This window comes from Schistocerca serialis, chromosome 3, assembly GCF_023864345.2.
Source record: "Schistocerca serialis cubense isolate TAMUIC-IGC-003099 chromosome 3, iqSchSeri2.2, whole genome shotgun sequence".
In the NCBI taxonomy this organism is placed as follows: Eukaryota; Metazoa; Arthropoda; class Insecta; order Orthoptera; family Acrididae; genus Schistocerca; species Schistocerca serialis.
Genome location: NC_064640.1, coordinates 642,907,489 through 642,929,632, shown reverse-complemented (window position 1 = coordinate 642,929,632; position 22,144 = coordinate 642,907,489). Strand labels below are relative to the sequence as shown.

General features: G+C 39.0%; 1 protein-coding gene across 1 annotated transcript in view; it reads left to right on the top strand.

Annotated features, from left to right (window-relative positions):
- The first annotated feature begins 1,092 nt into the window (after positions 1-1,092).
- The window catches only part of LOC126470528 (lysosomal aspartic protease), a 32,836-nt gene continuing 11,784 nt past the window's right edge, over positions 1,093-22,144 (top strand). Inside the window, exons 1-7 of the mRNA XM_050098446.1 lie at positions 1,093-1,252; positions 2,692-2,812; positions 9,312-9,435; positions 9,520-9,638; positions 12,485-12,684; positions 14,331-14,453; positions 14,562-14,718. Of these exons, the coding sequence (XP_049954403.1) occupies positions 1,191-1,252; positions 2,692-2,812; positions 9,312-9,435; positions 9,520-9,638; positions 12,485-12,684; positions 14,331-14,453; positions 14,562-14,718 (906 nt within the window). The 5' untranslated portion in view covers positions 1,093-1,190. The remainder of the gene's footprint in view (positions 1,253-2,691; positions 2,813-9,311; positions 9,436-9,519; positions 9,639-12,484; positions 12,685-14,330; positions 14,454-14,561; positions 14,719-22,144) is intronic.

Here is a 22,144-nt window from a genome sequence, read left to right as displayed (position 1 = left end):
GCATTAAGTCTTAGGACAAGATCCTCAATGTGGACATTCTACAACAGTTTATATCTATCTGAACACCCAGAAATTTAAACTGTTCAGTTTCACTAATCACATGCCCACTCTGTGAAATTAAAACGTTATGTTTTGTTTAATTGTGTGGTAGAAACTGTAAAAACTGAGTTTTACAGTGATTTAGCGTTAGTTTATTTTCTACAGGCCATGAACTTATGGTATGAACTGCACTATTTGAAACCGAGCCAATGTTGCAAACAACATCCTTTACTACCAAACTAGTGTCATCAGCAAAGAGAAAATATTTTAGAGTTACCTGTAATACTAGAGGGCACTTCATTTACATAAATAAGGAACAGGAGTGGCCCTAACACTGATCCCTGTGGCACCCCCCACTTGACTGTACCCCACTCGGACCCCACATCATAGCCATTCTGAACACCGTGAATAATGACCTTTTGCTGCCTGTTGTTAAAGTAACAGGTGAAGCAATTGTAAGCTATTCCCTGTATTCCATAATTGGGTACTTATTTCTATTCTTCTGACTGGAGCGCCATCTGTGACGAAACGATGAAAATGCTTCATACAAAACGGATGTAAATTTTGCTGTAGAATCATAATCTGCAATTAAAAACGGAGGTTTCCCCTCCCACGCACGGTGTGGGTTGGCAGGTCGATTGTGGTATCGTCGGATGTTCGCCTCTGAGACAAACAAACAAATTGGAATTATAATATTTTTGATCTGATGTGTAGTTTTCGAGTCATTTCAATGTCTTCAGTTAAAAATGAACACCCTGTTTATTCATGTGCAACACATTTTACGTTCATCTGTGCCTATATTTTAGTTAATCAACGAGTCGACCTTGTATATTTCAACTTATACAACTGACGATCTGTTTTTTATGTTTTAAAATATTTACTCTCATGTTGCTGAAGAGCGGCAAATTGCGTCCGCAGACAGCACACCCCTGTCCCTGATTATGTGGAGGGGGAGGGGGGGGCTGAAATAACAAATAGGCAGTCTTTTAAAACAAGTCGACAGATGCAACGCTAGCGTGAGATAAGTAACGTCTTTGTTTAAGTGCTTTGAAAGTCAGATGAGTTAGCGGCTCGATAAAGCCTAGTAGGCACTAGGCCGTAAGACAGAAGGCACTGAGATTTAGTGTGTCTGTGCGTGAAGTAGCTGGGAAATGTTTCGCATTGCTTTGTTGGTAATTTTAGTTATAGGAGCGTGTTCGGCAGAACTTCACAGGTGAGACATCATCTCGTATGCTGAATTGTTGTATTAGTCGCGCAGTTGAAGTTATTACCGAAATCCTCAGTCCAGTAGCTGCAAGTTTTACTTGGTTGACATTTAGGGAATCTTCAGATATTAAGATTGTTTCCATAGTAAGAGCTTTGTGGCAGATGTCAGATTTTTAGAAGCAGATGTGTATTTTCAAATGTCGCTGACTGAGATGTACATGTTCAAACAAGTTTTTGTGGGAAAAAAAAATCGATCTCGACAATAGCAGACAAAACACCTCCAAGCAATAGCTACCTAACTTATCTCACTAAATTCTCGATTACTTTAATCATTATTATTCTATTATTTCGTAATACGTTCTTCTAATGTTTCATAGAAACTACTAGGAAAAGTGTAGCTTTAAGAGAGAAAATGTTGTAGAGTGTGGTGAAGGGGAGATTCCATTTCTTTGTTTTTCCATGAATACCAAGGCTGAAAATTAAGATACACTTTGGAAAGGAATTTTAAGTGTCATCTTTAGCAGTGGATGTAACGTTCTGCTTCTCTTGGGATAATAATTGACTGAGCATTCCTGGGCTGCAGAATTGTGCATTAGCATGTCATGCTAGTACAACATACCATCTGTGTGCTGTATAGAAAATGACTCATAAGTTTTAGCAATCATTTGGCTCTTTCAGATTGTGCTTAGGCACTGCATACATGAAACTACAAATGCATGACTAAAAAATAGTTACTGTAAAAATAACTAATTTTGGACTTATAGTAACAACTATTTGTATCTGTAAAGAATAATCTTGGATCACAAAAGTGTGGTTAGAACTGCCTGTGGTGTCAGTTTGGGAACTCGGTGCAGGTTTCGTAGGGTTCTGATTGCCATCTGTGTAGATTTACATATACTTCCCCATTCACTGTAGTATTATTTATTTGTGTATACTAGGGTGCCATAAGCATTTTGTGTGTGTGTGTGTGTGTGTGTGTGTGTGTGTGTGTGTGTGTGTTCTTTATATGTATCAGGATTCTGGGATGGTTGACTCATCCCATGACATGTGCTGTATGGAACACAGTACTTTCAGAAAAGTTGCCCATAAGCTTATGTCAAATGGTAATTAAAACAGTCACCAGTCCATTCAAGATTATTTGCATGTGCTTGACAATGGTGAGATAGTTAGTTGAAAATATTTATGCCTTTTTTTTATGGTGGTTTCACAGTCAGGAATAGGTTATTGGCACAAGTTGTGTGTGTAGTCCATTCAGAATATTGTCTGTTGTGTAACAGGAACTGTATTTAGGAATTACTGTGTAAGTGGAACTATCAAGCAGAAATGTTCTAGTATTCTTAGAGAGAACATTTTAAATAGGTAGATATGTGGAAAGATCATTGTTGATATTTTGTGCCTGTAGGGAGGGGAGAGAAGAAATTTCATGGCTAATTTTCTGTATTAAAGGGTGCCCCTCTACAAAATAAAGACAGCCCGCAGATCTCTGCAGGAAGTAGGTACAGAGGTACAGCAAGTGCGGCGAAGGTATGGTGGTCCGACTCCAGAGCCACTTTCTAACTACCTTGATGTAAGTACTCAGTTTTGCCATTAATATATTTTTTAACAATTGACACATATGGAAACATGTTATTGCTACTGAATGGATTAGCACAATGGTTGAGATACAGATCATATTTGTAGAAAGTAGAGAAATGCCAATAAAAAATATTTTGGTGAGTACAGTTGGGTCAAGCTTTTTACTGTAGTGCCAGTAGCAGAAAAAATTTGAACGTGATTGAAGATGTTTGTCTCAAAGCACTGACAATATTTCCACATGTCACATCTGCTGTAATGTAACTACAAAATACGGATAATTGTGTGTACATTGCAGGAGGCAGTTGGTGCTGCCTTCCCTTCACTGCTCCTGCCCCCATGGCAGTACTAATATGGGGACAAGGCATGGCACCTGTTGTTCCCTGCAGCCTTAGACATCTTTTTATTGGACAGAATTCATTTGGTAGTGCTGCTGCATGTATTTGTGAGGTAATTGAATAAGAACTGGAAAGAAGGAAAATAACTTGCTAAACAAGTGCCATGTTCGTGTACTGAAATGCAAATTGAAATAGGATGTGGAATTTTCTGACTATTTTTTTTCTGTTCATGTAAAATGTGCAATATCAGAGTGAATGCCAATGGTTAATTTCACATGCACAATGTGTGATATGGGATGTCAGTGATTCTCCTTTCGTGACGTCAACGGTGACAATGATAAGTTGTATAACATAATCTCCAGAGTTCTGCTACAGGGTAGCTATATAGAAACTGATCCATATTGTAGCCTGACATAAAGGTGAACATGGAAAGTGGTAGAGTATAAACTGTTCAAAACAAACAATTTGGAAATAAGCTACAGTTACAGAACATGTTCGGAAGGTAGAGAATTCTCATGAACATTGAATTTGCTAGGGAAGAGAAGGGAATCCTTAGTCTGGGAGGGGATGGGTGGTTGAAATGTTGGAGGGTGAAAAGAAATGGGTCTTCATTTTACTACAAATTGCTTGGAGATTGTACCAATTCAAATTTTTTGCTTTGAGCCACACATTGTGATTTTACAATGTGAAGCACATAAGCAGTTGAAGTGGCACATTATTAAATGTTGTGTGTTTCTCACTAACTGGCGCACACACACATGCTGTTTATTCCAATTATGTCCGATTTCAGAACTTGTCAGGTGGGAACCTAAAAGCAGGTCAATTGTGTTTATAATCTTCATTCTCACAAATATTTGGCATTTTTTTCCAAATAAGGCAAGATTTCTTCTAGGATTCATTTTTTGGTACTGCCTGGTCTGTTTTAGCTGTATAGCCCAGTACAAGTTGTTGACTCCTTGTTCAATTATTTATATAATTTTACATGTGTAGCGACATTTGTTTCAGGATTTTTTTCAGTCTGTGTACTTGAGCAGTATAGCTCAATTGGGATTACCAAAAGTTGAGATTCAACCTATCTGCTTTGATGTGTGATGTCATCAAGGTGGCAAACACTCACACTTCAAGTATATGTAATACAGCGATTGTGGTGTCATTTACTATTAAACACGTGAAAAACAAAATAATACACAAAATATTTGATTCCAGCAATAGAATGAAAGTAATGGCACAACTGTGGGAAGTAGGGGTTTTTGGGTGACAACAAACTGAATGTACAACAGTAAGAATGACACCACTCAAAAACAAATGTTGTTTTCTTCAGTCCGAAGACTTATTTGACACAGCTCTGCATGCTACTATACACTGTGCAAAAGTCTTAATCTCCAAATAACTTCTGCAACCTACATTCATCTGAAGCCTCTCTCTCTCTCTCTCTCTCTCTCTCTCTCTCTCTCTCTCTCTCTCTCTCTTCCCTCTCCCTCCCTCTCCCCCCTCCACCCTTCCCTCATCCCCTGTTCCCTCCCTCCAGTACATAATAGGTGATCCCATGATGTCTGAGAATGGATCATACTGACTGATCCCTCTTCTACGCATTATGCCACAAATCCCATTTCACCCCAGTCCCATTTGGTACTACGTCATGAGTTACACACGGAGCAAGGCGGTGCAATGGTTAGCACACTCGTGAGGACAACGGTTCAAACCCACGTCCGGCCATTCAGATTTAAGCGTTCTGTGATCTCTGTAAATCAGTTCAGGCATTTCTTTGAAATGGCATGGCCAATTTCCTTGCTCAGTCTGAGCTTGTGCTCCATCTCTAATGACCTCAATGATGGGACTTAAAAACATGTATAGTGCAGCATTAAAAAAAAAAAAAATTCTGCTCAATCTGTTTATTCACATTTCACTTCCATAGCAGGCTACGCTTCAAATACTGTACCTTCAGAAAAGACTTACTAAAACTTAAATCTATATTTGATGTTAACAAATTTCTCTTCAGAAACACTTTACTTGCTGTTGCCAGCATACATTTAATATGCTCTCTACTTCAGCCCTCATCAGTTATTTTGCTGCCCAAATAGCAAAACTCCTCTACTACTTTTAGTGTCTTATTTCATAAGGTAATACCCTGAGCAACATGTGATATGACTAAGTTCTTTATCTTAAAAAATACATCCTGTGTGTATATGAGCACAACATAACCTCAGAGTTAGATAAGTTACACATAAGATTACACCCTAACAGCTTATTCACACAGAACTAATATGGAAATCATTGAGACATGTAGAATTTGCAGTGATAAACACACACAGTGTGTGCTTGTGAATTAATATTGCAAAAACATTTCACTTTTAATTGTAATTGTATGTAGATCCCCACAGGGAAATTTTGAACTGTTTATGAGGAATCTCGGTTCCTTACTATGCTGTCTGTCAGACAGGAGCAAGCTGTTAAGTTTCTGGTGACTTTATCGTAGATTTTCCAACAGGTTGAGATAGGAAGATGATATGCAAACTTTATTTGGATCCTACAATTTGATGTCAGTAATTAACTTTCCAACACAGGCAGATAAAGACACTAGGACAGGAACTGATAATGTTTTCTTTGTTGAACCTCGAAAGCAAGAAAATAACTGTTTACCCAGTAAAAAATGCTCACTCTGGTCATGATGCACAGTTAAGATAAAGAAGAGTTCTTACAGTACAGGTAGTCCTAAGTGAAAACCAGTTAGAATAATTGACTCCAGGGCAAATGTTTTCACGAACATTTGACAAGAGATGATGTGGGATACAATTTATAATGTAAGAACTTCTGGCATAAAATATAATCTGTTCTGTGATAAATTCATTTCATTATTTGAAAATGGAATAAGCCAGACAGAAAGGATGTTACACACATGTTTTTTTAAAAAAAAAAACATGGTTCACTATAGGGGACTGAAGTATCTAATGAAAGGAAAAGTGGAATGTATCAGTTGGCAAGACCAAGTAGAGATCCTGCAGCAGGTGCACACTACAAAAACTACTCAAAATTTCTTAAAGGTTATTAAAAAAATAAAGGAACATGGACATTGTCAGAAATCAGTAATTCCAACTGTGAACTTAAGGCTATGTAGAATGTAGTGAAGAAAGATAAAAGACCACCAACCAAAGAACAGGATAACATCACTATTGAACCAAACAAAAGGACTATAAATCATGACTCACAGATAGCAAATATCTATCATTTCTTAAATATCATAGAAAGTACAGGGACACACAGAGAAAAATCACAGCAGTATGTTGAAAAAGTAGCTGTCATAAAATTGAATCATAAGAATGTATCAGCTACTTCTGAAATTGAGAATATTGTACATTCTCTCAAAAGTAAAGTGTCCCCTGGTTAAGGTGTTTCCAATAGAATACTAAAGATTGTTCCCATATAATAAGCCCTGTGTGACCTGGAATAAATAATGCATTACCAATTTTGGCATTTTTCCGGAGAGACTGAAATATGCTATTGTTGAAACATCTTTTTAAGAAGGGTAATAGGAGATGTCTTCAGGCAATATAGGGTAGACACTTCAAAATTCTAGAGTTTCCCTGCTGATGAGAATTTAAACTGGAAAAGCACATTTTGGAATTCTTATAACAACTTAAGTCAGCCACATTTGCACTTAGAACACAGCCTACTGAATTAGCCTACTGCCGCAGACATATATTGCATGTAAGGACCACAAAGATAATAGAAATTAGGGCTCATACAGAGGCATCTAGATGATTACTTTTCCCTTGCCCTATTTGAGAGTGGAACAAGTAAGGAAATCACTAGTTGTGGTACAGGGTATCATCTTCCATGCACCATACAGTGTTATGCAGTGGGTCTGTGTAGATATAGTCATTGTAAATCTTGGAAGAGAGAAATCACCAAGCTGACATTTTGCATATTTTCATTTAGTAATGTCATATAGAATAATGTTCTGTGGCAACTTATCTTTGTCTTCATTGCTCAAAAAATGTTTTATGATGCTCACCCACAATCGTCTCGTAAACATCTGTTTAAAGAGTTAGGCATTCTGATTACTGCTTCACACTATATTTATTCCCTCATTAAGTTTGTTGTAAATAATCCACTACACTTCAAAAGGAACAATGATGTACATAATTACAATACCAGGAGGAAAAATAATGTCCATTACTACACATTAAGGTTATCTTTAGCACAAAAAGGAGTGCACAATGCTGCAACAAAAAATTTTATGACTTACCTAGTGATATGAAGTCTGGCAGACAACAAAGTAAAATTTGAAAGCAAACTGAAAAAGTTTTTCTGGCAGTTGTTAAAAGGGGATGGTGAGCATAGGCCACAATGTGGTGGAAAAGACTATTAATTATTACACAGACTAAAGATCAGTAAAATCCAATCTGACCGCATGGAAATGAGCAAATATACCAATGTAAAGAGAAAATTAAGGCAAGTAGGAGAGTCTAAATGCACCCCCAATCAGTCTTAGTTTTTAAAGTTAGTCAACATCAAAATTTTTATAAAGATTCATAAACTGGTACATTGGGCAAGTTTTGCAAACCATGTCTCAGTGGATAGCACTTCAGAATCTCTATCAGAGCATGCTATCAGAAGTATGATAGTTAATAGGATTTGAAATATAAGCCAGTGTGTGCATTCATTATACAAAAGCATAAACTTTATGTAAAATCTGTAAATAAATAAAATTAGCTGTTGTATGCTACACTAGGCTAAGATAGCTTCCAGTAAATGTTTTTTATATTGTTTTCAATTATTTGATAACAGATGTGTTTCAGATCCCTCACTGATAAAACTGGTAATATCTCTAGGGCCAGTCTAGTGAGCACAGCATTGTAAAGCTGAGGAAATTCTACTCCAGATTCTGTTGCATGGATGATTGTTTGATACATGTTTATGGAAATTTGCCACAACAGAATAGAAATTATTACAAATGAGGTGGCCATCTTGGCTCCTGGTCAGTTATCATTGAGCTATAGTAGATGTAGGGCCTATGCTGGTATGCACGAGTCACTTTATGAAAGTGTTGGAATTTTCCAGAGTTCAATTTTGGGACTTTAAATAATTTCTCAGTGACAGTGCTGTGGACTTGCAGTCTTGGCGAGGTTTTCATGTGAGATGCTTTTGCCATTTTAAGTTGGGCTCTGCATTCATTGAATTTGTAAACTTTGGTGAGTTACCTTGAAAGGGACTTGAAACATTAGATAGTAAGCAATAATATTGAGGTTTATTTCCAGTTAACTTTCCTGTCCAAACTACTATAAACTCTACCAAAAGATTTAATATTCTCAAAGATGTTCTTGTGCTACAGATGATGTTCACAAGATGTCCAAACAGGATGTCACTGCATGAATTGAAGTCCATGGTGTTTTCACACAAAGAACTGCAGAGATTTAAGCCCCCATCATACAGGAAAAGTACAACAGCTGTTGTAGTAACAAACTGTCAAGTTAATGTGGTTAAACTAGATTTTTTGACATCTTGGAACATTGTTTGATCCTAACTGTGGACTTGCATTTAATTTGCGATAGTTAACTTGATGGTACTTGTCATGCGCTAAGGTGATGATGCCTTTAGTAACTGTATCAAAACGTATGTTCTATTATTGTGTGAATTAAGAAACTATATTATACCTTTAAACTTTATTTATTTTACCATCAAAACTGTGTGTGTGTGTGTGTGTGTGTGTGTGTGTGTGTGTGTGTGTGTGTGTGTGTGTGTGTGTTATCAAATTTTACATAAATCATAATAATCCTGCCTGAATTTTATTTAAATTTTTGTAACCTGTAAGATGATTAATGAGGTGATAGGACAGGAGTGTGGTTGTCCTATAGGCACCAAAATGTAGCCAAATAACTTTAAAAATCAACCAAACATATTAAATTAATTTTGACTTGAAACATACAGTAATAGAGAGTAGAAGCACTCTGGTATGTTGCACATGGTTGGTCTCATCTGAGATTAATAACGTGTAGAGATAATCAGACATGTATGTCATAAGCTGCAGATAAATTTTCAGTGTGATTAGATAATTGCCATAAAATAGTTTGTCAACTTGAGTTTGTTTTATATGCTTTCTGTGTTGTATCTGTGACTTTGAAGAAATATACCTAATATCGCTTGTAAATTTTTCAGGCCCAATACTATGGACCAATAAGCATTGGTAACCCACCACAGAAGTTTAGAGTAGTGTTTGATACAGGATCTTCAAATTTGTGGGTACCATCAAAGAAATGTCATGTTACAAGCATTGCATGCTGTAAGCTGTCACTTATTTCTCTTCATTCCACCCAGTCTCTGTAATGATGCAGCTTTAAGTAATATGTAATTTTTCTCATTCCAGTGCTGCATAACAAATATGATCATGGGCTGTCCAGCACATACCAGCCAAATGGAACAAAGTTTGAAATACAGTATGGTTCTGGAAGCCTTTCTGGCTATCTGTCTACTGATACAGTGCAGGTAAATTTTTTAACTTATCTTGATGGAATAAGTAATTTTCTGTAACATATACTGCATAATTGGGTGTATCTTTCTCAGCAATGGTAATTAAGTTAGGTGAAACCTGAACTAGTTTCATAAAGTTTGAATTAAGTGAGGAAAACCATGTTATTCTTTCAGAACAAAAACACATTTGGGAGCCAGGAGTAAAATTTTCAGTAACCAATCACAGGTGTTAGAACATGAACAGTGCACTCAAATCTGAGCATTATATAGCACTTTGGAATGGTTTCACTGTGTTGAGTATGGTAAAATGGAAATGAGCATTTGGTGTCATTGGCTGGGAGACCCCTTACGGGGCATTTTGAGTATGGTGTTTTCGATGAAATCATAGGAACTGTCCCAGTTGCTAGCCTGTCAAATTTTGACAAGAATTGTTAGGAGCTGTGGACCTGGCTGAATGATTGGAAATGCCTATAGACAAGAAAGCATTCTGCAGTTAAATCAGTTGCTAGGAACTCACAAAATCTGAGTTGGTTGTGGACCCACATGAAATGGTGAAGGCTGGTCTAGAGACAACTGAATGAGGCATATCAGCAGGTCTTAAATTTCGTAGTTGGACTTCGTTGTTGTAATGCAGGTGTGTGTGATTTTATTGCAGCAGCTTTGGTGTAGTAATTGTGAATCAGCAGTTATAGCATTCACATTTACAAAGCCCAATCTGGTGCCACACAATACCTTTATCTAAACTACTACTCTGCAATTTGCACTTAAATCCTTAGCAGAGAACTTATTGAACCATTTTCATTTCTCTCACATCCTACTCTTGAACAGTGTACAGGAGAAGTGAACATCTAAATTTTAGGTTGAGTAAAAAGTACACCGTTGTTTATCTACTTATTTTTGTTTATTTCAATCTAGTTTTCAGCTTATTGCACCATCTTCAGGAAGCAACTGGCTAGTGTCTGGAATGGATATTAGTTTTTGGCTACCAAGCATTATAAGCAAAGATTCAATCCACCACTTGCATACAGTGTTGTGCATCAAACTTGTCTTAATGTTGAAATCACACTTTACACAGTGGGAAATGTTAAGTACAATAAATAGTTTAACTACACAATATTACAGGTAATTTAACTAGTAATATTGTGTAATTTATGTATTGTGCTTAACATTTTCCATTGTATAACATGTAATTCCAACATTAAGACAAGTTTGATGCACAACACTGTATGCAAGTGGATTTTCTTTGCTTATAATGTTTGGTAACAAAAAACTAGTGCCCTTTTCAGACACTAGCCAATTGTTTCCTGAAGATGGCCCAATAAGCCAAATGCTAGTTTGAAATAAACAAAAACCAGTGGAACAAAACAGTGTACTTGTTATTAAACCTTAAATATGGAATTGTTCTATCAAGAAGTAATGTAAGAATGCATAAAGAACACTTATTTTTGTGAGAGCTCTGATTTCACATATATTATTACGAATGTCATTCCTTCCTCTGTGGTCAGGAGTTGTCAAAATACTTCCACATTTTCATGGAAAAATCTCTCCCCTCCAAAAAAAACGAATTTGATTCAATGATTGCCTCACGTTTTTACATATATTGCCTGAGGCAACTATTCAATGGCACTTATACCAGCAAGAGATACACTTATCAAGGTTGCCTGTTCATACTTGCACGCATATGATCTGCACATATCAGGGTTGTGCACACCACAGTTGTGTATGGTTGTGGAGTTACCCTCAAGTAGTATGGATTTTGAACCCATGAATTGGAATGTTTGTTGCCATTGCCATATAAATTGATTTATGGTGCTGTGACATGCCAAAGAAAACAAACATTAAATTGTTGAGGGGGGATGTAAAATTTCTTACAGTGGATTAGTTTACACGGATAGCCTCCTAGCTTTGCTGCTGCTTATGTGGCAACCATCAAAAAATCACTATTGAAAGCTAATACAGCAACCCATAGAGCCCACTGAGATAAGAAAAATTACTTGTACTTGTAAGTGCATATGCTTGGGGAAAGAAATGCCTGTAACTGCTACAAAAAGCAACCATGTTTTTTTTATCCTCAGACATCTAAATACATGGGGATGCTGAAAGTTCCTCCTCAGCAAACTTTAAATATAGAATTGTTTATAAACTATTGCCATGGAAGTTTTTAAAGATGGAGTCTTACTTGGGGAATTTGCAGTTTCCTGCTTTTCCTCCAAACAATAGTTAGTTCTTTTACAATGGAAGGAGGTGGAGAAATGGACTGAAAACAAATGTTTTTAAATCTTTAAATAATGAGTTTTTTCTGTTCACATTTTTGATAAGCATCTTACCCTGTTGCCACACCGGAAGAGCTGAAAACAAGAGTTCCTCAAAGCACTTGACAATGAGAGCAGACCAATCTCTTGTTCTGAAGTTTTATACAATCTTTGTACAGTCATGGCATGATATGGTTTGCATGATGCCTTACCTGAATACACGTAATGCATTCTGCCATAAAGGGAATTAGTGGCAACAGGGGCATTTAGGAACATTCCCTATTTATGTAGAGGCTGGTAAGCAGCCACTGTCCATCACAGGACAGCTCATTGTGTAATGGCAGGTGCACCAAACTTACAGTACTGGACAACCCTTAGTGAAGTTGATACCTATCAGCAGGATAGATGGCGACATATTATTAGGAAAGCAGACAGAGTAACAGGAAAAGGTTAGGGCTAAGATCATGCTATAATCAGCATTTAAATTTTTTTCTTACCACAGAGCAAAAGGTCACAAAAGACTGAAATAACATGAACATTTTATGTTATTGTTGTCAAAAATTAAATTATTTTTAGACATAGGTTTAGCACATTCTGTACATTTTTCAGGTTGGTGGTTTGGAGGTAAAGAAGCAGACATTTGCAGAAGCAATAAGTGAACCTGGTCTTGCTTTTGTTGCTGCCAAATTTGATGGTATCCTTGGAATGGCTTATAGCACCATATCAGTTGATGGTGTGGTACCAGTATTTTACAACATGTTCAAACAAGGATTGGTTTCAGCACCTGTCTTCTCTTTCTATCTAAGCAGGTAATGTCTAGACAGCACACAGCTTAGGCTTAAATTTTAAGTGGGAAAGTAACTACTCAGTTTCTTGAAAAAATAATACTGAAAGTGTAGCACAGTGGGCAGGAAAATGATGCATGGGTGTGTCAGTGTGAAACACAGCCATCATGGCAAGGTTTGTCATGCATTGGGGCATGCACATGTGGATTTGCAACAGGCCATTAACAAAGCAAGAAACCCCAGATAATTAAAACTGAACACATGCCATTGAAAATTTTGAACCCATTTTGATGATGACTCTCTGGTTGACTTACCAGTTCAATTTCTAAGTGCCCCAAACCTTAAATGCAAATTTACCACTGATTTAAAACTGAAATGGGAGATACTGTAATAGATTCCTGCCTTACTGAGAAACATGCTGTAATCTGTATTCTCATGTGATCATTTTGAAAAGTGTTGATTTTTTTTTATCTGAAGATGGTAGCAACCCTTCAATTCATGCAAAAATTCAAATGGCTCTTCTCCATAGAGGAGGTGCAGTGCCACAAAAACTACTGTTTTGACGGTTGGAGTGAAGGCTGGAAGGGAAACGTCGGGACAAAAGCCAGTGTCTGTCATAATTGTCTGTCTGATTCCTGTGTTCACTGATTACTCCCTGTATGCCAGTAGATCATCTGGTCAGTGAAGGCTGCTCTCAACTCTGTTTGTAAATTATAGAACAATTTAGCCTATTGTTTAACATTCATCTGTTTGAATAAGTTTAGAACATCCCTCAGTCCCCTAATTAATTTTGAGCCCCTAAAAGTAGGAAGAATGTTGATAGCTTTACACAGTTGTGACAATTACATCTTAATTAAAATTCCTGGCAGTTTGCAAATGTCTGCCCAAGAGGTAGAGCCAGCTGCTACGACCTGAGATCTCTGTGGGAAGCTGTTTACACCTGGCCACCTGGCAGGAGTGGTTACAAATGGCTTAGTGTGAAGCAACCTGAAATTTCATTGCCAATATACTGTACAGCCAAGTGTGTATACACAGTACTTCATCTAAGTAGTATGATTGGTCTGGTTAGTCTATAGTATGAGCAAAGAATTGTGAAATCTGATTCCCTTCCCACACACTGCCCTCCAGATAAGTTACCACTAATGTTTTCACTTGGACAGATCATAAAGATTCATCATTTGGTCACAGTTGCAGCAAGACTATGAAACAGGATATTGTAGCTGGAGGGATTGCTCTCTCTCATATGAGAGACAGCTTATCAGTGAATTTAAAGTTCCAGGCTTCTGATGCTAATTAGCCCACATTTCTCATTTAGGAATCTAACATTGAGAATATTAGTTCTCATATGTTGATTGCCAACAGTAAATTTGCAAATTAGTAAAATTTGTTACATGCCATGAACATTAAACTTTAAGTAGCTATGCTTGCTTACCATTAAGGCTTTATTGATTTGATAATCTTGTTCCATGTTAAGTGTTAAACCTCAAAAAATGAAGTAAGTTTAGTTGAAAATAGCTTTTTTTTTTTTTTTAAAAAATCGCTCTTTGTCACTGCTTAAAATCTCTTTTTGGGCATAGTTATATGTTTGACGTCTACATTTAATTAAAATGAATTTAAAAATCTGCCAACAAATTTGTAAAGATATAGCTATATTTTCTTTTTGTTTTCAGAGACCCAGATGCGCCATTGGGTGGAGAACTTATTCTTGGTGGTTCTGATCCAAAACACTACAAAGGTGACTTCACATATTTACCAGTGGATCGTAAAATGTATTGGCAGTTCAAAATGGACAAGTAAGGGTCTTAAAATAATCAATTCAGTTACAGAACCTTGTACTATTACCATAATAAATGTAAAATTATAAGACAGGAAAAGTTTAATCAGTTGAGTGTATTTTATAGAGTTATTGTGAATGGAGCCAGTCAGTCAACATTCTGTGCATCTGGTTGTGAGGCAATTGCTGATACTGGCACCAGCCTCATCGCTGGACCACTTAGTGAAATAAAAGACCTCAATAAGGCCATTGGAGCTACACCAATTGTTGGTGGAGAATACATGGTAAGACACTATTTTGGAAGTGTTTTTATAATTTTTTTCTATTATTGTTAAGTTGATTGATCATTCCACTGTCCCTCTCACCCTTCCTCATTCTCCCCCCCCCCCCCCCCCTCCCCAAAAAGAAGAAAAAAAATCCACAGACAGACCAGTTCTCACTCTTCTTTACATTTTGCCTTATTCCAGTAGTAACCATGAAAATAACTTTAAAATTGGCAAGTGCTTTCCAAAAATGTGATGGAAAAAACTGTTTTGAAGGAAATATTTTTGTTCTTTTTATAATATTAGCACAGCAAATAGGTGATAACTGTTACTGGGAGGAAATAAATATTTGCAATCCTAAGAAAGCAATACAGTTACAATTACTTTGTGTTCTTGTTACTGTTGAAAAATATTGAAATGGAACATTTTTAATAAAGTTCCTTAATTCCTTTTTTACATCATAGTACAATGTGTTGTATTGTGGCTCTGTGACGTGTGTATCATCATCACTAAAACAGGTTTGCATAATTTTTTGGTTCCTCATTAATTTGTTAGGTAATTAAACAAAATTAGGTTTTTCTGGTAAATATTACACGCTAGTGAATGCGCAGTCCAATGAATGGTGACAAGTTGGTGTTATGTGATCATTTGAGGGTCTCAGCATAGTGGAGGTGAATGCATCATTGGTGCCACAAAAGAAACCACAAGAATTCAGCATGGACTTGAATTGTTGTACGTTAAGACATCAACAAAAATAATCAGTTTTTGAAAATATAAGTAATTGGATAGATAAAAAATCTACTCGAAAAGTGGCGGCAGGGGAACGCACACATAAAAAAAGGTATTTAAGTTTGCAAGCTTCGGGAGCCAGGACTGGTGAGGTTTAGGAAAAGGGGAAGAGTTCAGAAAAGTCACACAGAACCCCAGGTCAGGGGACACTTATCGGATGGAATAAGAAGAAAATATTGACTGTTGAGAACTGCACCAGGTCCGATTTAAAAACCTGAGAGCTTAAAGGTGGAAGATAGGGTAATACGCCAACACACACCCTCTGCATATACCCATTCATCCTAACCGATAACTTGGTTGTAATCATGCCAATATAAAAGTCCCAACAGTGTTTACATAACAGCTGATATGACGTATCATCTCACAGTTGGTTCTTACGTTGATAGTATGTTTTGCCAGTTACAGGGCTGATGTAGATGGTGGTAGGAGGATGCATTGGGAAAGTCTTGCAGCAACGATGGTCACAGGCGTAGGAGCCATAGAGTAAGGAGATAGATGCAGGAGGAGCATAGGGTCCGACAACGATATTGCGGAGATTGGGAGGGTGACAAAAAGCTATTCTAGGTGTGGTGGGCAAAATCTTGGACAGAATGGGTATCATTTCAGGGTATGATTTTTTAGTAAGTCACAAAGCATTGTCGAAGTAGCTGATTAGTACATTCAAGACCAGGATAATTCTGTGTGACAAGTGGTGTACTCCAAATTTGTGAAGCAGTTACTTCAACAAGGCCATGACTTCATAAAATCGTGCCCCGACAAGAGTTCCTTTGTCAGATTTTGCTCGCCACACGTAAAATATCTTTTTGTTGCCCTGCCAGTCTCTCAAATATCCTTGTCAAACACCATGCTCATTCTACATCCATCTCCCTGGCTCTTACCCGTGTGACAATCTCTGCTGCAAAACAAATACAGGGATTAGTGACCACAGGGTTGTCTTAGCAAGACTGAATACTGTAACTCCCAAATCCACTAAAAAATAAATGAAATATATATCTATTCAGAAAAGCAGATAAATATGTGCTCGACGCTTTCCAGAGAGGCAATCTCCACTTGTTCCAAATTAATAATGTAAGGGTAGACCAGATGTCCTTGAATTCAAAGAAATAGTATCTACAGCAGTTGAGAGATTTATACCAAATAAATTAACAATAGACAGAGCTGATCCCCCATGGTTAGGGACAGGAAAAATTAGTTTAAACGATAACACAACAAATAATGTGAATTTGGCGGTTTTTATGGGGGTAAAACAAATTCGATGTTTTTCAACAAAATGTTATTGTAAGAAGAGTCTTAAATCTAATGATGTTGGTGACATATTTAATGTCGAAGTGTTCCATGTTCAGCTGTTGCACTACTTTTTAGACTCGAAGTCACTAGTGTCCTTTAGACTTTCGTGAGTGCATACGAACAACCACTGTGTGAATTTTAATTATTTATTTCTTCTGTGGTCTCAACAGCTCAAGAATGGTGTGAAGAAGTGCAAAAATGTCAGTAAAATATCTGCAAAATACTGTTATTTTCCTTTTTTACCTTTGGCATTTGTTTTTAAGTAATTATTTGTGTCAATATTTTTTGTTAAAATAATTTTTCTCTACACTTGTCTCATTTTTGACCAACCCTAGCTTAGGAATAGTTGCATTTTCAACACAGCATTGAAAAAATGGTTAAATGTGACAAAAATAGGTAACTGATAATAGAAAAAGCTTGCCAAAAAAATAACAACGAAAAGTGCAAAAAATAATATTTTTTCCTGTCCCTACCCATGGTTCAAAAGTCAGAACACTGTTGCAGAAACAAGAAAAGCGTGCCAAATTTAAATGAACACAAAATCTCCAAGATAGGTGATATTTCCCAGAAGCTCAAAATTTAACACAGACTTGAATGCAAGGTACTTAAAATAGTTTCCACAATGGAAGTTTCTCAAAAGTAGCAGAAAATCTAGAGATTCTGATCATATGTAAGGTATGCTAGTAGCAAGAGACAATTAATGCCTTCTCTGCATGATAGCAATTGAAATACTATCAATGTCATTACTGCTAGAGCAGAGTTACTAAACACAGCCTTCTAAAACTACTTCACCAAAGAAGTCAAAGTAAGTATTCCAGAATTCAAATAGAGATCAGTTGCCACCATGAGTAACTTAGAAGTAGATATCGTCAGAATAATGTAGAAACTCTTTATAAAAGCAAAAGTCTTCTTGTCCAGGTTTTTTACCAATTGGGTACCTTTCAGATTATACTGATGTAATAGCTCCATACTCAACCATCATACACAACTGCTCTCTCAACGAAAGACCCATACGCAAGATGGGAAAATTGCGCAGGTCACATAAATACTCTGGAAAGGCTGTAGAATTAATCCACTAAATTACAGGCCCAGATCATTAACATATAGCACAGGATTTTTGGAACCTATATTGTGTTTGAACATCATAAATTACTTTGAGGGGAAAGGTGTGTTGGCACAAAGCATACATTTAGAAAACATTGCTCTAATGGACTCGTACAGTGAGTGCTATCGACAAAGGATTTCAAATTGATTCTGTATTTCTAGATTTCCAGAGAGCTTTTGACACTGCAACTCACAAACAGCTTGTAATCAAATTGCGTGCTTATGGAATATCGTCTGATTTATGCAACTTGATTCGTGAATTCCTGTTAGAGAGGGCACAGTGAGTAGTAATTGATGGAAAGTTGTAGAGTAAGACTCTCCAGGGGCCTAATGGTTCTTTCACGCATGGTGCACACAGGGCCCAAGCTATTGCAGCATATTCTTACTTCCCTGGCTGCATTTCCTTCCCCTGCTCCTCCCTCCCTATTCTTGCTCCTTACCTGTTGCCCCTTCCTTCCCCCCTCGTGCTTTTAAGATTAGTTCGACCTGGCTCTCCACCTGGTTCCCTGTATTGCTTGCAATTTTGTTCTTTCTGCCTGTTGTCTTTCATACCTCTTGGCATTAAGGTCTCTGCGTAAGTTTGACCTCCACTTTGAAATTTTCTGTTTTTAGTGTGAGCCATTTGAGGAAGAACTTCCTTCCTAGCATCTATGGTGTGGATTCCTCTCCCCCTTCCTTAAACTCTTCCTTCCCCATTGTAGTCCCCTCTACCCTGTTACGTCACCAGGACGTGTAGCCTGTCAGAGTGGTGGGGCTCTTTGTACTCATCTGGTTCAGCTCCCTGACAACACAAGGATTACACTACTGACACCTGAGCTGTTCCCTCCCCATGTACACCAAGGAGTGATTGCTTGTCTTCTTGAAGCATTGCAACTACCGGCAACAGCTGCTGTGCCAGGCGGCCCTTGCTGTGGCTGGGTGGTGCCAATTTGGGAGAGCCCCTGATCGGAGTGGGTGGTATCGGGATGGATGCTTGACACATGAAGCGTATAAAGCTGCAAAAATCTGGCTGGTCTCAAATGGCCGTCTCTTCGAATGGTAAAGGATCATTGAATGCTGCTTCGTATGACCTGGCAGCCTTCCCTTCCACTGCTACACTATGGGAGGAGGGCCAGGATCACTGTCTTGGGATGAAATGCTTTCCCTGCAACCTCATCTGTACTATGACTGATGGGGACACATTCACCGCTACAAGGCCATTGTTTTTTGTGGAGAATATCAAGGATAAGTTTGGAGTCTCTCAGTAAGATGTGGTCGGACTCCCTGTTGGCCACAGCACCTTCTACTGCTCAGTGTGCAGCTCTTCGTGCTTGTGATGGTGTTGGCAATGTCCCACTGTGTATTACCCCTCACCAACCTCTGAATATGGTCAAGGGAGTGATTTTTCACAGAGGCCTCATCCTGAAAACTGATGAACTCCAGGCTAATCTAGAGTGACGCGGCATTCATTTTGTTAGACATTCGCAGAAGGGTTGTAAATACAACCACACAGATACCAGAGAACCTTCATTCTGGCTTTTGAGGGAATACGCTCCCAGAGGTGGTCAAGGTAATGTGCCAAAGATGTGATGTGGAGCCATACGTCCCACCACTTATGAGGTGCTTTCAGTGCTACCGTTTTCGGCATGTCTTCCCACTGTATGGCGGACCCTCTGTGTGGTGGCTGTGGACACCCACTCCATGAGGGTAGCTCCTGTGTCCCGCCACCTGCATGTGTAAATTTTCATGACCGTCACTCCCCTTGCACACCAGGTTGAGTTTACGTGAGTGAGTCCGTCCCTGGATCTCCTGTCTTATGCTGAGGCTCGCCAAAAATATTAGACACACCATCCATTGTCACTTTCTTCTTCAACTTTTGCCTGTGTTACATCCTTTCCCCCACCTACCTCATCCTTAACCGAGCCCCATCCTCATTTCCCTTGCCCGTCCTCTGTAGTTCCCATGACCTCCCCTCCGGGAGCCGCTCCCCCTCCACAGCTGAAGTAGTGCCCCCTTCTTTGGCACCTGCTGGAGATGGTGTTCCTGCCCAGAACTCCTCTCCCCAGCATCTCTCAGGCTGGAAGTGTACTACCACAACTCATCCACAAGATGCACCATCAGTGCACCCCAGGGTTGCCCTTTTTCTTTCAGTTCCAGATCTTGCACACACCTGTACACCCTCTGTGCCCTCTCGTCCACTTCGTCCTCAGAGGTGCAATCTGCCCCCTCGCAACCTGAGTCTGACATCTTATTTATGGTTGTTAACCTCATCCTTGACCGTGCCCACCACAGATGGAGTGACATGACCACCTCTCGGTTTCTTTATATCTAACCTGGACTCTCGCCACACGATCATCCAGTGGAATTGCAATGGATACTTTTGTTACATACCGGAAATAGGTCTTGTTTCCTCCAGTTCTGTGTTCTGTCTTGCTCTTCAAGAAATGCACTTCTGTGATTACCACTCTCGTTCTGTTAGAGCCATGTTGGTCCCTCGGTAGCAGTTGGTTGAGTCTGCACTTTGGTTCACTCTGATGTCAATAGGGACTGGATCCCCCTTTGTACCAACTTGGGAGGAATAGTGGTTAGAGTGCAAACGACTTCGGCAATCCTTGTTTGCAATGTCTAGCTCCCTCCAGGTAGGCCACTTTTTTATGTTGAACTGTCTACCGTAATGCAGCAACTCCTGCCCCCTGTTTCTCCTCCTTATGCCCATCATCAATTGTGGGAGATAACCTCTTCAGTGGGTAGGGGTGTCTTAATTGACCAACTTATTGCAGACTCTCTCTCCTCAGTGACAGTTCCCCTACCCACTTCAGTGCTGCTCATGGCACCTTTACTGCTATCGATCTCATGATCTCATCCCCTACTCTCGTGCCTTCCCAACATTGGTCGCCCCATGATCATCTTTGTGACAGTGACCACTTTCTGGTGATTGTCGTTCCCCTGCTGCCACCAGGCAGACAGGCCCCCAGATTGGGCATTCTGCAAAGGGTGTTACAAAAAGGTATGGCCAAACTTTCAGGAAACATTCCTCACACACAAAGAAAGAAAATATGTTATGTGGACATGTGTCCGGAAATGCTTACTTTCCATGTTAGAGCTCATTTTATTACTTCTCTTCAAATCACATTAATCATGGAATGGAAACACACAGCAACAGAATGTACCAGCGTGACTTCAAACACTTCGTTACAGGAAATGTTCAAAATGTCCTCCGTTAGCGAGGATACATGCATCCACCCTCCGTCGCATGGAATCCCTGATGCGCTGATGCAGCCCTGGAGAATGCGTATTGTATCACAGCCGTCCACAATAGGAGCACGAAGAATCTCTACATTTGGTACCGGGGTTGCGTAGACAAGAGCTTTCAAATGCCCCCATAAATGAAAGTCAAGAGGGTTGGGGTCAGGAGAGCGTGGAGGCCATGGAATTGCTCCGCCTCTACCAATCCATCGGTCTCCGAATCTGTTGTTAAGAAGCGTACGAGCACTTCGACTGAAATGTGCAGGAGCTCCATCGTGCGTGAACCACATGTTGTGTCATACTTGTAAAGGCACATGTTCTAGCAGCACAGGTAGAGTATCCCGTATGAAATCATAACGTGCTCCATTGAGCGTAGGTGGAAGAAACTAAAATGAGCTCTAACATGGAAATTAAGCGTTTCCGGACACATGTCCACATAAGATCTTTTCTTTATTTGTGTGTGAGGAATGTTTCCTGAAAGTTTGGCCGTACCTTTTTGTAACACCCTGTGTGTGTGTGTGTGTGTGTGTGTGTGTGTGTGTGTGTGTGTGTGTCTGAATTGCAGTGATGCGATCATGCAAGATGTGTCTGCCACTATTCTTCATGCTTCAGGCGCTATTGTCACCCCTATCCCATGTTCCCCTCATCGACAGGTACCACGGTGGACCAAGGATGTAACAGTTGCTGTCCAGGACCATCGAAGGGCGCCACAGTGATTTAAACGACACCCTTCACAACCAAAATCCTCACTTTTAAGTGTCTTCATGGTAAGGCTCTTTACTTTGTTAAGCAGAGTAAAAAGGAATGCTGGAAGTGCTAGGTTTCCTCCCTGGTGACATATGCCTCTTCATCACAGCTTTGGTCCAAGCTCTGTAGGCTTCTGGGCTGCCAGTGAGTCAGCTGTTCAGGGTCTGAACCTCCAAGGTGCTCTGTGCACTTGATTCGTTGGTCCTTGCAGAAAACCTCAAGACACTTTGCAACAGCATCGGTGTCCTCTTCCTATCCCACTACTTTTCTCCGGCAGAAATGCCAATTTGAACAG